The sequence below is a fragment of the Gopherus evgoodei genome, chromosome 10 (assembly GCF_007399415.2).
Source record: "Gopherus evgoodei ecotype Sinaloan lineage chromosome 10, rGopEvg1_v1.p, whole genome shotgun sequence".
Lineage (NCBI taxonomy): Eukaryota > Metazoa > Chordata > Testudines > Testudinidae > Gopherus > Gopherus evgoodei.
Window position 1 is genome coordinate 3,201,290 of NC_044331.1, and position 16,386 is coordinate 3,217,675.

General features: G+C 44.9%; 1 protein-coding gene across 8 annotated transcripts in view; it reads left to right on the forward strand.

Annotated features, from left to right (window-relative positions):
- The window catches only part of TLE3 (TLE family member 3, transcriptional corepressor), a 48,010-nt gene that overhangs the window by 5,663 nt on the left and 25,961 nt on the right, over positions 1–16,386 (forward strand). For 4 of the 8 annotated variants that reach the window (XM_030577178.1, XM_030577180.1, XM_030577179.1 and 1 more), the window contains exons 5-6: positions 11,371–11,433; positions 12,032–12,136. In XM_030577178.1, the coding sequence (XP_030433038.1) occupies positions 11,371–11,433; positions 12,032–12,136 (168 nt within the window). The remainder of the gene's footprint in view (positions 1–11,370; positions 11,434–12,031; positions 12,137–16,386) is intronic. The other 4 variants (XM_030577181.1, XM_030577183.1, XM_030577182.1 and 1 more) reach the window with 1 other exon arrangement.

The following is a 16,386-nucleotide window of genomic DNA, read 5'->3' on the forward strand; positions in this document are numbered from 1 at the left end:
GTAGAAACAAATAGTTTCCAGCTCTTTTAACCCTTAGTGACAGCTGGCTCATGAATTCCCACCTTTAACTCTTGTTGTTTTCTGTATTAATGTCAGGAATCCTGGCAGCAGATCAAGAGATACCTGTTCTGAACTTTCTTTCTTAAAGTAGCCTTGTTTGCCTTTTGCTGTTGCGGGTTGTGGCTCGCCTCTCCACACTCCCGCCCTGAATTTAATTCTCATCAGTGAAGCTCTCCACTTTGCTAATAATGATAGCAGCCGCAAATAGCTTTCAACATGCCATTGACAGCCTGTTTGGAGAGAGCACTTGAAATAGTGCTAGACAGCTGAAAGTACCCATAATTGTGTACCAGAGTGAGAACCACACTGCTCAAGGACGTTATTTTCATGTGCTTAAAGAGACAATATCCTGGTTTCAACAAATGCCTCTAGTGCTTCACGGGCAGTATTTATTCACCCCTCCCTTTTTGATTAAGGTTTCATGGGGTGGGAGGGCACAGATAGCAACAAAAATCCCTGATTACTGATGAGCAAATGGTATAAAATCAGACCAATCTGAATTGTATGCTATGGGTAATTGAGAATGTTTGTTTGTTTAAGACAGACCTTTCCTTTCAACAAAGGTGAAAACTTGGCTTCACTTACACCAAAGAACTGCCAAGTTTAGATGGGAGTCTGAAAAGATCATTTAGTAAGACTTTGTTTTTTCCTGTGGACACCTTTTTGTCTCCTTTTTTTTGTTAGTCGCTGAATAGCATTGGGGTCCTGTTACAGCATGGCCAGCAGAGCATATCGCGAGAGGCTACCCTAATAATCCGTGGAGTTTACAGAGTTTAAACACCAGATTGAAATCTGCTATGGAAAAAGCGAATATTTTGGCAAAATTGTAACTGGTAAAAAGAAAATGGACTGAATTCTGCCCTCGGTTGTACATATGACCTCCTCCCACAGCCCCCACTGAATTCAGTGAAGGACCTCTGGTGTATAAGAGACGAATTTGGTTTTTATTCCTTTGCCAAACTTGAGCCAAAAGAGCTTATTTTAGGCAGACCTATTTGAACCTCCTTACAGTGATTCAGACTTAAAGTGCCTCCTATCAATGTACAGGGGTTGCTACACACTCAGATGTATGGAGTAATGCATTCAGGGACTGGCTAGGGTGGAGTGTTCTGAACGTACTGGAACACAGGTTTGAAAAATGGCTACTGGGCATGCATGTTAAAAATTTATGAAAAGCAGCTAAGTATCAAAATTCCATGCGGTGTGCTCCTCCCTAGGGCAACTCCATTGACAGCAGCAAACATACCCATCCCAGGGATGAATTTGATCTGGTATTTATAGTATCCTAAATCCTATCCCTTTCCAGTCAGTTTTTGCCATAAGATGCAACGTGCTGTTGCGTGTGTGTTCTGGAGGAGAGTACGCTGTGATGTTGGAACAGTCCAGCTTGGGTGCCTTCACCGGCTGCGTGTTGCTAACCTGCTATATTCTTACAGAAAATTCTGTGTCTAATTGACTTGGTGCTATGACTGTTTACATGCCAGTTGGCAAGCCAGTTGCACTGCAGTTGTTTGGGTTGTAGCCGTGGTTGGCTTTAAAGGTGTATCGTAGGCGTGCTCCAACATTCTGTGTACTGACGCCGGCTGTGTGCCAAGATTTCAAGTGGGTACCTGTGGGTGGTCAAGCCAGTGCAAGGTTAGACTGCAGCTTCACTGGCAGTGATGCTTGCACAGACATTGCAATACTCCACAACCCATGACATCGTTTGTCCTCAGCCAGTTTTGGCTTCTGAGTTTTTTAGTTTGCGTCTTAAGTCGGTTTATGGGAGACCGTCAGTGTGTTGAATCCAGTTCCATGTATTACGTATGATAAAAGGTGATTCATATTTTTTAAACTTCACTCTGTCGTGTCCATTTCTGAAGATGGAGCAGTAGATGGATGTGTCTGAAACGAAGAGCAATGGCTACTGTGCAGGGCTAAAGTCCCTTAATGCAGTAGCCTCAGACCCTGCTCTCTCCAAATAATTTGCAGGAGAGCCCTCTGACTTCACTGTCTGCACGCCAGTTATGGCCTGTCTGTGTCCTAGAGTGCTGTGGGTTCTGGTAGCCCAGTGGGAATAACTGTTCTGCCCATTTTCAGAGAGGGTGACCTGTAACTGCCCCTGAGGCAGGCTGGCTGCCTGTGTTCTTGATGGGGCAGGATTTATAACTTGTGCAAATGTTCTCTCTCTTTCCTTCCTGGCTCCAGCAACCTCTGCTGACTAGAACCCCAAACCAGAGACAGGACTTGTGTAGCTGGTCAATTTCCTGGGAGGGCTGGGGAGAATTCATTAAGATTCAAGACTTGCCTGTCTCCTTTCCCTTTTTTAACATGCAGTTTGGATTTGTCTCTGGCATTCTACGGTATAGCCTCATGTGAACTTCCATATACACATTTCCCCCTTCCGCTCCCACCCACGTTCCCAGCCTTTCCATTCTGCTGCACCTCCCTCAAGTCAGATGGGGCTCTGCAGGGCTCTGCTGCACCCAAAGGTGCTCTCCCCCTCTGGCAGCACTGGGTCCCATCCTCCTCTGCTCCCCTGAGAGCCAGGCTGCGTGGGAGCTGGTGGCTGGTTCGAGGAGTGGCAGGAGCATGTCCCCTAAGGAGAGGGGGCTGGAGAGGAAGGAGCCCAGCCTCTCTGCTGTGAAGGATGTAGTGGCCATGGGCCTGCACTCCTCTTCTCTTGGGAACCATGTATCTGCTTCAGCTCTTCCTTCCCTCTTTAGAAGCAGCATGGTGCCACCTCCCTCAAGCTTCTGTCCCCAGAAGAGTGGAGAGTAGAGCCTGGGCCCAGGCCTTTCTGTGCCAGAGCACCAGTGATTTGCGGTGAACCTGGAGTCTGGATTGTACCCCGAAAAACTCGCTCCCAGGCAGCCATGCCAGTGGCCTGCCTGCCTACCTCCCCCTGCTGCAGGCTCCTGGAGGATGTGATTCGGGGTCAGCTAGATGGAGTGCTGTGTGGTTCCTGTGAATCTGCGTGCTGCGTCTCGGGGTGAGGCTTAACCTCACCTTTGCATTGCCCTGATCCTTTTTCGTAACTGGGCACCATGTCAAAGCAGCCAATGACCTGCTTCACCTTAGCCCAGGCTGCAGTGCCTACAGGGTTGCAGAAGATTCCTGTAGCTCGAGCATCTGACCATGCTTTCCCCCACCTCCAGTCGTCTCTCTCGCCTGCACTAGCAAAGCAAAGTGCTGTGGAGCATAGCTCAGATTCACCACTGGTGCAAGCCGCAGTGGGGCTGGGCCCGTTTACCCCAGCAGTGACTCTGGCCCTGCACACGTAGTGATCACTCATCTGTGGCTGAAACGCAGCTGTTGCTCCGCAATGCTGAGCTGGCGTTCTCAGAAGTGAAGAATAACAGCTCCAGTCAAGACTACAGAGGAAGGTGGCTTTTCTTTCTTTCTTTTTTTTTTGGACAGTTTAACTACCCAAACTAGGATCTGGTCTGAATGGAAAACGCAATGGGCTATGAAACGACCACATGCGGTCAGGTCCTGGACTGATACCTCTGGAAAGTGCACAACCCACGCTAATTTGGCTGCACTGTCTGAGGTCTCCCAACAAAGATCAGATCAGACCCTCCAGAGCCTGGCTTAGCTAGTGAGACCACAGCCCAAGCTCATGTGACTGCAGGCAAGAACTACTGTGGGCTGAAAATCAAGACAGTCTCTTTCTCTGTGAGTCCTGCTAACTTTGTTGGCACACTGGTTAATCCCTCCCCTGACCCCCCCCCCTTTTCTAACAAAAGGGCAGTATGTAAGGCCATGAAGCTGCACTCAGGCGTGGAAGCTGAGGAGAGCTGCCCTGACAAAGTGTCTTAGACTCTTTAGCAGCTGACACGTCTGTCTCTTTCCTTCCCCACTCTCCTCCAACCACACCCACCTGCCCTGCAAAAACCCAGTCCTTTTTATTCAGCGTTAATTTGTGGAGCCGATCAGATTGGCAGCCCAAAAACTCATCGTAATGATCTGCCTTGGCATGGGTAATATGGTTTTACAGCCTGTTGCGGTCAAGCAAAGGCGCAATTTGCATAATGTTCTGAGGGGATTAGGTTGTTGAGGTTGCCATGGCAATCTAACGGAGATGAATTGAGATTTTTCTTGGCAGGAATTGCCCGGTGGCACTCGAGGGAGGGCTCCGTTGCTTTGGAGGGGAGTTGATGAATGGGTAGTGATACTGGGAAGGTGTATTGCATGAAACCTTCCCCTGTTCTAGGCCAGCCAGTGGTCCCCTTTAGAGGCCTATTCAACCTGAACGGGGACAAACAGCATTTAATATGCTTGGGAACTGCAAAATTAAAGTGAACAAATATTTAAAGATTATGGAATCTTATGTTAACAGGAAACCTAGCAGTCATGAACATAACGTTTCTACAGATACTGGTTTTCTGTCTTTTTTTTCCTTTCTAAATTCCACAAGGAAAGTGTCCTTTTTGAAAAACAGAACCTAAGTTTGGTTCCCAAATCCTTGCTGGAAGTTTAAGCAAAACTTGATTTTTAAAGTACTGGTAATGGCAAAAACAAAACCAAGCTCTGAAGTAGCTCTGAGTGAAAGCAAGTGCCCCTTCTTTTTCTCCTATACAATGCCGTCTTTGAGAATTGGGTGAAAGTGTGAAAGGTTCTTTATTTTGCACAGAGATGACCTTGCAGTAACACTGCCGGCTTATGACCAGAGGGGTCTCTCTTCCCGCCTTCAGTGAACAGTTGGGTCCATGTCAAATGAGGACGCTGGCTATAGGATTTGTTAGGGCTAGGAAAAACAAAACTAAACCTGCCTATGAGAAGTAATCGTACTGAAAAGAGCAATACATTTAGTGCTCATTGCAGGAAGAGTCCAATAGGCTTCATTCGAAGGCATAAATATTTAATAGAGTTGTAGTTTATGTATAGTTTGATCAATACGCCAGTGCTAAAAGAGCTTTTAAAGAGGCTTAGCCATCACATAGCAATTTGTGATCTAAGCAGAAACCTTGCTGCAAGGCCCCACGGTTGTTATCAGCAGCATAACCGCCACTGCAAAGTAAAACGCGCTATCTTTCTGATTGAGCTCCACGGAGTGCAATGCAGGGCAATGGAGAGGCTGCGCAGAAAAGTGTAAAATGTCAGCTGACTGTTAATGTCGCTCTTCTGCATACTGCGCTGTACACAGCAGACAGTAGCACTTCATAGTTATGAACTGACCAATCAACTACACACCTCCTTTGGAACTGGGAGTATGTAATCAGGCCGTAGCGGAGACAAACAAAGCAAATACAGTACCATACTGGGTTAAACCTAAACTACTAGTAAAAAGGGAAAGCAGCATTTTTCTTCTGCGTAGTAGAGTTTCAAAGCTGCATTAAGTCAGTATGGAGTTCTAAACTTTTGAAAGAACTTCTGTTCAGAGTTATGAACGTTTCACAGTTACGAGCAACCTCCATTCCTGAGGTCTTTAACTCTGAGGTTCTCACATATGTGCCTTGTCCTGGCATCGCTTTTGTGACAAGAACAAAGATAATGAACAGCTAGGGGCAGGTTAATTAGAAGAGAGGGGATGGAGAGCCAAGCCTTTAGATAGATTTCTTGCTTTGGGCTAATTGCTTACATTTCTGAGACTCCCTTTACTGTCTGTAAACTGGCCATAATCTCCCTTCCCATCAGGGATGGTGTGAGGCTCAGGGTATGACTACACTTGCATTTCAGAGTGTTGCCGCGGCAGCGCTTTGAAGTTTTGAGTGTGGTCGCAGTGCCAGCGCTGGGTGAGAGCTCTCCTAGCGCTGCACGTACTCTACATCCTCTACGGGTGTAGCTTGCAGCGCTGGGAGCCGCGCTCCCGGTGCTGCGGCACTGATTACACTGGCGCTTTACAGCGCTGTATCTTGCAGCGCTGGGGGGGGTGTTTTTCACTCCTCTGAGCGTGAACATTGCAGCGCTGTAAAGCGCCAGTGTAGCCATGGCCTCAATGTTTGCAAAGTGCTGTGGAATCTTTGGATGAAAGGTACAAAGTTATTTCGGATTAGTCAACTGAAATCACAGGTGCTTACACCTTTAAAAGTTCAGTAGATACAGAACCTCTTTGGGGCAGGGACTATCTGTTGGGTTTGTGCAGTGCCTAGGGTGTTGGAAACTTAAGTGGGCTGATTGGTAGACAATGTGGTGTCAAGCCATTGGCAATGTACTTGTATGTACAGGCTTCAGAATGTAGTAACTTCAAGAGGTTTATGATTCAAAACGAAGAGCCAAGGAGCAGTGAAGACCTCTGAAAGAGCTAGTAAAAGCATAGGGTGCAATCGGATCAGTAAGGCTTTTCTGAAATGTCACTGTGGATTTGGAAGTATACAATGGTGATGCCAAAAAATGTTGACTTTTTTTAATGTGGGCAGGAGAGAACAGGGTTAGTAAAATTATTTGCACGTGAGGGGAGAAAACCCAATAGTTTGTAAGAACTTTTTCCTTGAGACAATTTCACCAGCTGTCATGGGGTATATAGTTACTTCCTGGCTCTTTGGAAAGGAAAGAGGGACCTATGTTAAAATGACACAAGTCTCTCTAAACATCTGCCTGCTGTAATAATCTTCGCTGATTTTACTCAGACTCTGGGTGCAGCAACTTAACTAACAATGGCCTGTCCTAAGGATTCCTGCAACCTTCATCTATAATAGTGTTACCCAACTACTTTTTGTGGGGGGAGGGGGGTTGTTTTTGTTTTTTTCTTAACTAAATATTTTGGAAGTTGTTTAACTGAAATATCTCTGTGAAAAAATGTGTAAAAAATGAGGAATCCCAGAATTCAAATGCATGCCCCTTTAATGTTGTGAAGCTATAAACTCTAATCACCAATCTGTTAAAGTGTTTGAGGATGCCAACAAGCATGTGGACAAGGGTGATCCAGGGGATCTAGTGTACTTGGATTTTCAGAAAGCCTTTGACAAGGTCTCTAACCAGTGGCTCTTACGCAAAGTAAGAAGTCATGGGATAAGAGGGAAGGTCCTGTCATGGATCAGTGACTTGTTAAAAGATAGGAAACAAAGGGTGGGAATAAATGGTCAGTTTTCACAATGGAAAGAGGTAAACAAGGTCCCTTAAAGATCTGTGCTGAGACCTGTGGTGTTCAACATATTCCTTAATGATCTGGTAAAGGGAATGAACGGTGAAGTGGCAAAGTTTGCAGATGATACAAAATTACTCAAGATAGTAAAGTCCAAAGCTGATTGTGAAGACTTACAAAGGGATCTCACAAAACTGGGTGACTGGGCAAGAATATGGTAGATGAAATTCAGTGTTGAGTGCAAAGTGATATACAATGGAGAACATAATCCCAACTGTATTGGGTCTAAAGTAGCTGTTATCACTCAAGACAAAACTCTTGGTGTCATCCTTGGTAGTTCTCTGAAAACTTCAGCCCAGTGCACAGCAGCAATCAAAAAGGCTAATAAAATGTTAGGCGCTATTAGGAAAGGGGTAGGATACTGTGCCAATTTCTGCTTGCCCAGTCATAAAAAGGATATAGTGGAATTGGAAAAGGTTCAGAGAAGGGCAGCAAAAATGAGCAAGGGCATGGAACAGTTTCCGCAGGAGGAGAGACTAAACTGACCAGCCCTAGTCTTTTTAGAAAAGATGATTAAGGGATGATATGATAAAGGCCTATAAAATCACGAATGGTGTGGACAAAGAATAGACAAGTGTTATTTACTCCTTCCCACAATACAGGAACCAGGGCTCACCCGATGCAATGAATAAGCAGCAGGTTTAATACAAACAAGAGGAAGTGTTTCTGCATAGAAGGCACAACTAACCTGTGGAACTCCATCCCTTGGGATGTTAGGATGGCACAAAGTATAACTGGGTTTAAAAGAGCTAGATAAGCAGGTCCATCCATGGCTGTTCGCCAAGATGGTCAGGGATGTAGCCCCATGCTTGGGGTCACCCTTGGAGTGACTGCCAGGAGCCGGCAGGGGAAAACTGGTGGATCTCTCCAAAATTGCCCTGTTCCATGTACTCCTCCAGAAGCTCTGGTACTGGGCACTGTTGGAGACTGGATACTGGGGCTAGATGGACTATTGGCCTGATCCACTCTAGCAGTTTTTATGTTCTTAAACTGCTATTTTACGTGCTTAGATACTACATGGCTGAGTGCTCTAGAGAAGCCTTTACTAGGTGGAAGGTACCTGGGCTGAGTCTGTGCAGTTTCGGGGGGATGGTGAGTTTTCTGGAAAACAGATTCCTGTTTGCCTTCATGTTGCTTTTCTAACGGGACGTTTTTTCTGGCCGTCTTGTTGCTAAAGGAGCAGCTTGCTGAGGAGAGGCTGGCGGGGAGGGGGAGATGCAGGTTGACTTAATTAATCATTTCTGTTTCATTGATAACAAGCGGCTCTGAATTATCAAAAGGAATCTTTAAATGTTTGATCGTGTTCCAGTGTGCTTTCGACCAACCTCCATTGTTGAAGCTGTATTTTTTGAATTCTTACTGATGTTCAGACTGTGTTTAAGTTGGATCAGAAGCTGTTTTAACAGCTGTCTTAATGGGTAAGGCTGCTGATATTAACCCTTGGAATACAGGGCTTCCCCCCCTCCCCCTTGCAATCTTAAAAAGAGCAGTTATTTGGAGAACTCTCATGCCCCCTTTGAGTTTGAATGCTAATGTCTTTAGTATAATATGTGACTGACCGACATCAGTTTGCATTACTGTAAGCTCCCTTGGCCAGCAGGGGCTGGGCTTGCTGCAGGGGTGGGCAGCCGGATCAGGAAAAGCCACCTCATGTCCGTCACCCTCCTGTGAATGGAATCCCATCCAGTCGACAGACAGGATGGTGCCTACAGCGCAGGCCTTCAGCTGTGCATGGTATAAAAGTTGGGTGAGTGAACCAGGGAACAGAGACGACGACTCTTCCTCAGGGCTTTGCTGTGGCTGGGGCAGAGCACGGGCTCTTCCCCACTGTTTCAGAGAGGCCACGTGCCTGGTGGGTGGGTCTAATGCTGATGTATTTTCAGTGCCTCAATACTTGGGTGATCCTCTGCCTAGGCATTTATACTGTGATCCTCCTCTTAGTACGCGAGCGCTTGACTGGCACGCCACAAATCCCTACGACTGGAATGTTGCTCATAAGTACAAATTTAAAAAAGGATGAAGTCCCATTGGTTTTTCATTAAGAGCTAGGGTACCAAGTGTCTGAGTTGCTATTGAAAAATGGAAGTTAGATTGTTTTGAAAATTTTTCTCGTAGCTTTTTCCACTGGACTGAAGCTTTTGTGGCAAAACCCACTTTCTTGAAACACCTTTAATGTGACTCTGCAGCTATTTTGATATAGGACTTCGTCGTTTCTTCCGTGCAGCCTTATGATCACACAAGGTCTGGTGGTAGTTAAGTAGTCTCTTGTTTCTCCTGCGCACCAGGGCCCTAAGAGTGAGACTCAGAAGCTGTTCTTGGTACAGGCATGTAACTTGGGAAAGCTAATGCAACATTTGATCTACTTTCTGTTCCATAACTGATTCACTTGGCATTGAACTGCCCTATAGCTAGGATTTCTTCTTTCTGGATAGCTGAAAGTCTATCTGTGTCTTAAACTTAGAAGTCTACAGCCTACTTCTCAGCTATTCCAAGACTCAGGCCTTGGCTACACTCACACTTTACAGCGCTGCAACTGGGGTGTGAAAAAACACCCCCCTGAGCGCTGCAAGATGCAGCGCTGTAAAGTGTCAGTGTAATCAGGGCAGCAGCGCTGGGAGCGCGGCTCCCAGCGCTGCACGCTACACCCGTAAGGGATGTGGTTTACATGCAGCGCTGGGAGAGCTCTCTCCCAGCGCTGCCGCTCTGACTACACTCACACTTCAAAGCGCTGTCGCGGCAGCGCTCCGAAATTCCAAATGTAGCCATACCCTCAGTGCTTAAGGCCCATTCACACTGCCAGATGTAGATGTACATTACATTCACTCTCACTTTAAGGTCCTCTTTCAATGATAGAGTGGTGTGCAGGGATTTTAGTGACGTCAGGTCTATAATATTTAAGTTTAAAATATGAACTGCTGACTCATATGAAATCTAAGTTTTCACTTAATCTAAAACATTTTACTCAACAGAGATGTTGCAAAAACCACAATTTGACAGTGGAGAACATTATTATTAAACTTCTGAGTTATGTGGTCAGCTGACAGGTGCAAATGGTTTCGGGTTAAAGTTTTTAATGTGATGTAAGTGCTGCAGAATTAACTAGAATGACTTTAAAAAAATTATGGGATGAAAGTTGAGATCAGAGTAAAATTTTGGTTGTTCACAGCACTACCTACGATTCGCCATTGACTATCTGTGCAGGGTTTGAATGTGAAGCTTTTCTTTAATTAAAGAGAGCCCATAAAACTTGGAAATAAGTAACGTGAATGCAATGTGATCTCAACAAGCTGTCATATGAAGATCTGAGCTGAGAATGCAGAATTCATTTTACCTTTGAAAGACATGAACTGTTGTAAGCAAATTTCTTCAAAAACTGCAGAAATGTTAATCTAAACATAATTCTGAAGATTTATCAGCATAGCTCAAAGCCACCTCCACTTTGGAATTGTAATAAGCTATCTGAATGCAACAGTGATCTTTTAAAGTTCCCTTTCAAATAAAGTTATAACCTAAAGTGAACAGATGAGTTGAGAAATGCCATGGTGATTAGATGCTTTGTTAGATGCCTAGATAAATGGACAAGGATCACAACTGCATGCTGGGATGAGGCTTAATTGCTAAAGTGTGAATAAAACCAAGTTGGTCTTTGTGCTACTTTACATTCTAGCTTATTTAAGTGTATGTGTGACTGGGTTCCATAAACTGGTGGATGTTGCTGTCATTTAAGTGATCTGCCAGAGTAACCACAATGTCCTTGCAGCAGCTGCAGGGAGATTGATATGAAACTGACACGTTAGGCTAATATTTTTTCACATGCTCCCTTGCTAATTTGGATAACATCAGTATTTTAACCATTTAGATTATTTTTTCTTGACACCATCGTGGTAAAAAATACAGACAGACATGAAACTGGTTCAGTTTATCCCAATGTTGTTTTGCATATTTTAGCTCTTGTCAGGGAAAGGAATTCAATATATCATTTATTTCCTCCATGCACCTGGCATGAAGGATTTAGAGAAGGTATAGTTGTGTGTTCTTGATGCCTCTTTAAAATTCGTTCCTTATTATGTGACGTGATCTATGGAAAGGGGGAAAATGGTTGGTTGGTTTTGGAGATGAATTTTTTTTTATTCCAAGAAAAGTGTTGCTTTGATTGTTTCTAAATGCTTTAATGTTTCTGACATCCACACAAGGTGATTTTTGACTAAACTAAATGCAGTCGTCTTTTCTTTTCCTTTTTTTAGACCGAGATTGCTAAAAGATTGAACACAATTCTAGCTCAAATCATGCCTTTTCTGTCACAAGAGGTAAGAGAATGGATGTGAATTGTTGTTGTTTGACTGTCTGCTGTTCACGTAGTGCTGATATTGATGAATAATTTGGAAAGTCATCTTGGGTCAAGGGGTGGTTATGCTAGATGTGACCCACTCGTGCTACAAGTCTTTAGACTCAGGTTCAAATTCTGACTCATGGCACAAGTGAAAAAGGTCTCGGACTGGGTTTAACAGTTTTGCAATATGCATAATAACAATGTGGCATGACTGTCTGCCTCTGTTTAACAGAAGCCATGGATGCAGACACGACAGACAATGCATGTGCATTGTCAGAGCAGTAAAAGGAAACTTGCGTAGTGTGCAGCTCTGTTGTGTGCTGCTCAAAGCTTTTTGGGCCAATGCAACTCCCAGTGGAACCAGAGAGTCTTTTCTGTTGATTTCAGAGGGAGCTGAATCCAATTGGTCCTTAGCTCCTCATTTTCATGAGCAAATTCACCAAGTAAAATGGTGGCAGCTTGCTGATGCCTTTGCCCCCTGACTTGGCTGTCCAGGCTTTCTTTGATCTTTCTTTACAGTCCCTGTTTGAAAACATTCCTTATTCTAATGTGCCTTTGAAATTTTGTTCCCTTAGCACCAACAGCAGGTTGCCCAGGCTGTTGAGCGTGCCAAGCAAGTGACAATGACAGAGCTGAATGCTATCATCGGGGTACGTGGACTTCCAAATCTGCCTCTCACCGTGTGTATATCCCTTTTATTCCTATCATTTACCATGACCAGAGACAACCCTGCACTTAGCTGGCTTTGAAGAATGGCAGCTTGCAAATATACTGACAATCAGGAACGTTTCTCTGAATCTTAGTCACTGCCAGAGGGCTGCACATTACTAATTGAAATTCCCAGTTTGATCAAGTAGGTGTTGGAATCAGAAAACTGATTCAGGGCAGGGACTATGTCTCTGTAGCCCAGCGCAGTGAGGCCCCGATCCTGAATGAGGTCTTTGAGCACTCCTCCAGTGCAAAGAAGAATGAGTGTCCTCTCTAGCCTCTAAGTGTTGTAACTGACTTTAGAGATGGGTTTTAACGGTGCGAGGTGCTGCCAATATGATGAAAACATCTTTTCTTAGAGCTTCACTTTGTACTGTTCTTTCAAAGCCTCATCAGCCATGGGGAAAGGGACTGATTTCTCCTTTTAGCAGTTGGTGATAATGTTGCTGCTACAGATCAAGTCACTGAGATCAGTCAAAATGCAAAATTTTTGTAAAAAAAAAAAAAAAAAAAAATCTATTTGAGCACAATATAGGAAACTAGCTAAACCTTTCTGAGATTTGGGGCTGTTCTTGATTGTTTTTTGTTCTTTTAATTGGTCTGGATGTGTTAGCCCTTCTTCTGGCCACCTGAGATCAGGTATGTCTCTGTTGTATTGTTTATGTGAAATGTGCCGTAAATATGATTGACTTGGTGTTCCATGCATTAAGTTACTCGTGTAAATGTTACGGGTGCTTATCACTAAGATCCCAAAAGTTGAACACTGCAATGGTTTTAATTGTTTCTAGCAGTGATAGAATTACTGTTGCCAATTGTTCTGCTTAATCGGGCCTCAAAGTAGGCCTTACATTTGATGTACTTCAGGTATTTACTCAAAATCCCAACAGAATATGCAGTCGTTGAGTACTACTATTCCACTCCCATCTGTAGACAGAGCCCTTGTGTCTATTGGAGCTAGACGCACACATCCCTGAGGTCAGTTAGAAGTCTGATTTTCAAAGAATAAACTTCCACCAAACTACTGTCACTTTCATTCTGCCAGCACTCAGTTCTTTCCATTACTCTTAATGGAGCAGAGGCAAACCTGGCTCCTCTTCCCTGGTAATAGCCTCATCGTTGTCCTGTGAACTGTTGTCAACGTGGGACTCTCAGTAATTGGTGTGTCCCCCCAGGAAAACAGTGGCTCTCAAAACAGAGTCTGGATTGATGGTTTTAACTGGGTATTTGGCCCCAAAAATCTCTAAGGTAGATCAAAGCTTTGGCTCGGACTCCTTGATGTTACTTCTTGCAAGGGCCAAGTTTGAATTACATGTGCAGGGACACATGGAAACACTTTGATAGACTCAAGAATGTGCCTTGTTTGTTTGGCATGGGTGTCTAGTTCTCAAGTGGTTTTTAATGTTTTGCAGTGGTGTTTGTGCCTTGACTGCCGATGGCACAGAAAGCAGTGCAGGCGATTTGCCATATCGTTTGCAAACTTTCCTCATTACAGCTCTTCTGGAATTAGGGTTTTAAGATGACTTTTAAAGAGATGAGCCTGCTGTGTCATCTACCTTGCTGCTGACTCTCTGTTCTCGGCATTTCTGGTGCCAGTGCGCTGAGGCCGTGCTCTCTTGCTCTGCTCTCTGGCCGGTGCGCAGGGTGGTCCTGGGGCTCAATAGCGTAAGTGTGAAAATGGAGACGTTGGCTTTGATTAGCTGCTTTTAAGTAGTGTTTAGGAGGCTACATGGCAGGTCAAGGCAGCTGGAGGCAGATATTGGAATTCAATTAAGGTAAATGAGTGGGGCCTGTGACCCCCTATTTCCTAGGTAATTGCTTCCTCGGATCAGAGTGAATGCAACTGTCGTCCCATCGTTAAGCAGGCAGCCATTTAATGATTTTGCCTGACACATTTTCACAAGGCAGGAATTATGGGCAGTCACACAGTGCGTTAGCTTGGGAGCCATGCTTGACTGCACGCTTGCAAAGGATAAAAGCTAATCCAGTCAAGCGTTTTTATCTTGTCAAGGAAGGAATCCAAAAGTGGCTGCTGTCAGAGAAACAGCAAGAGATCACCATGAGCTTTGATCGTGCGAGAGGGGAGAGGGTTCGGCATTAATGCAGTGCGTGGCCCGCCCCCAATGGCTTAGTGGATACATGCTGCGATATGGCAGATCTGCTTGGTAGTGACCTCTGGCTAAGGAGGCGTTGCAGAGGGGGAAGGGGATCACCCCAATCTCTGAGGGGCCGACTGGCTCGTGTAATTCCCACTGCATTTTCATGTCCATGAATAGCAAGCCGCAGAGCAATCCTGCTGCTTTGGAAGGAACGAGAGCCTGCCTCTCCAGGGTGCTGACCGTGACACTTTGAGGACTTGGGGTGGGAAGGGGAGGGGTTCTGTGGGACAACGGGCAGTCCAAGTGTGAAAGGCTGTTTGAAAAAGGCACCCTGGCCTTTCTAATGTGGGGCCCTGCCTAGTGGGGGGAAGCCAGCCCTTCCCTTGATAGGTCCCTGCTCTAGAGTCCCTGGGACAAGGGTCTCGAACTGCTCAGCCATCGAAAGGAGCCAGCTAGTGTGTCATTCGCCACCTCAGAGCTCCTTCAGAAACACGGAAGCTGAGAGTTGGCGTCTTCAGCAAACTTCCTGTCTCTCCATTGTGTGCATACACCCAGCTTATTGCTGTAGGGCTGTTTGTGTGGGGCAGGGTTGCTTGTGCTGACTTTTTTGGGGGAGAGCGAGTGTGTGTGCGCATGCGCATGTGTGTACATAAAACCCCATACCTAGAAAGTAACATGGCCTGTGCCAACAGATAGAAGGAAAGGGGGAGGAGATACCAAATTTGATGCCTCCTAAACTTGACAGGCGCTTTAAAGAAATTATTTATGGGGAAACAGGTTTGCTATAGTATGCAAGTAGGACTTGATTTATAAACATCTGGAACTTGTCTTTATAAGCTAGCGAAGGAATCATCATTTTAGTTCAGATGTTGTAAATAAAATTGACAAGTATGAAGATGCAGCAGATCATTAAAACCTCTTTCTCCTCCCCCCTGCCCCCCTTCTGAGGTCAGGAACTGTTAATTTTATGCATCTAGGTCATTGTCTTACAGTTCTCCTGCTCCAGGCTTCTGTGAAATTGAGCCCTCGATTTGGTTCTAACTCTGGAAATGATTAGACTACTTTACTAAATGTAACGCAAGTGGTGAACTTAAGTGGTGAACCATTAAATCGGTTAACAAAGGCATGAAGCATGATGTACATAATCCAATTAAAAACACTCTACATACAATTTACAAGGGAGTAAATTGTAACCTCCTCATATCTTAACCATATTTGTTAAGACCCCAGAAGGAAAACATCTTTGTGTCTGTGCGTCTCCAGAAAACTTTTTTGTTTAGGATTAGGATTTAAGTGAGAGAAGTATGAGCTCCAGCAGCCATGCTAAATTCCAAACTTCTGCTTTTGGAAGTTTTCAGCCTAGGTGCTAATAGTCACCAGGGATAAAATCAGCAACCTTTCCCTAGGGTGAAGGCCCAGTACACAAGAGAGGCCTCTTGTTTTACCTTCTTAATTACTCTGTGCTGGTGTTTACCATTGGGTTTGGAAGACATCTCTGTTCCCAATGCCCATCTTACTGCAGTGATGGTCATTCCAGCCATTCTTTTCTAGCCTCCCTGTCTGGGGTACAGGCCATGTGATGCACACGCTGCAGCGTTGCACACTTCACAGTGTAGTGAAAGCCACAGTCACCATCTCAGCCCCAGCCCTGCTAATGCACACCAGCACTGCTGTACTATCGCTGAAGGCAAAGGTGTGATGTCTCCTGCCCTGTGCCCTCCACTTGCGCCTAAGGTGCTAATTTCAAAGCTTGGGTAGGATCACTGAATGGCTAACCTCAGCACGCACAGTCAGATACTCATTGCTGTATTTGCTGCTGTGTTTGTTGGGAGATAGATTTTTACATGGCGTCTCATGCCAGCCATGAGGGCAGGGAGTAACTCTTCAAACTTGCTTTTAAGAGCATTTTTTAAAAACAGCCCTTTTTTCCCCAAAGCAGAGAAGCTTTGGGGACCATTTCAAATTAAACAGGAGAAAACCCCCACATCTTATTCTCTTGTCTACTACATTTATCAGCAAGTATTTAAAAAAAGAAGAGAAGAAAATCTCCTTGCTAGTATAACAGAGAAACATAAAACACATTCAGATGGAGAGCCCATTAGAAATGTGTTCCCCTCTTTTGTCAG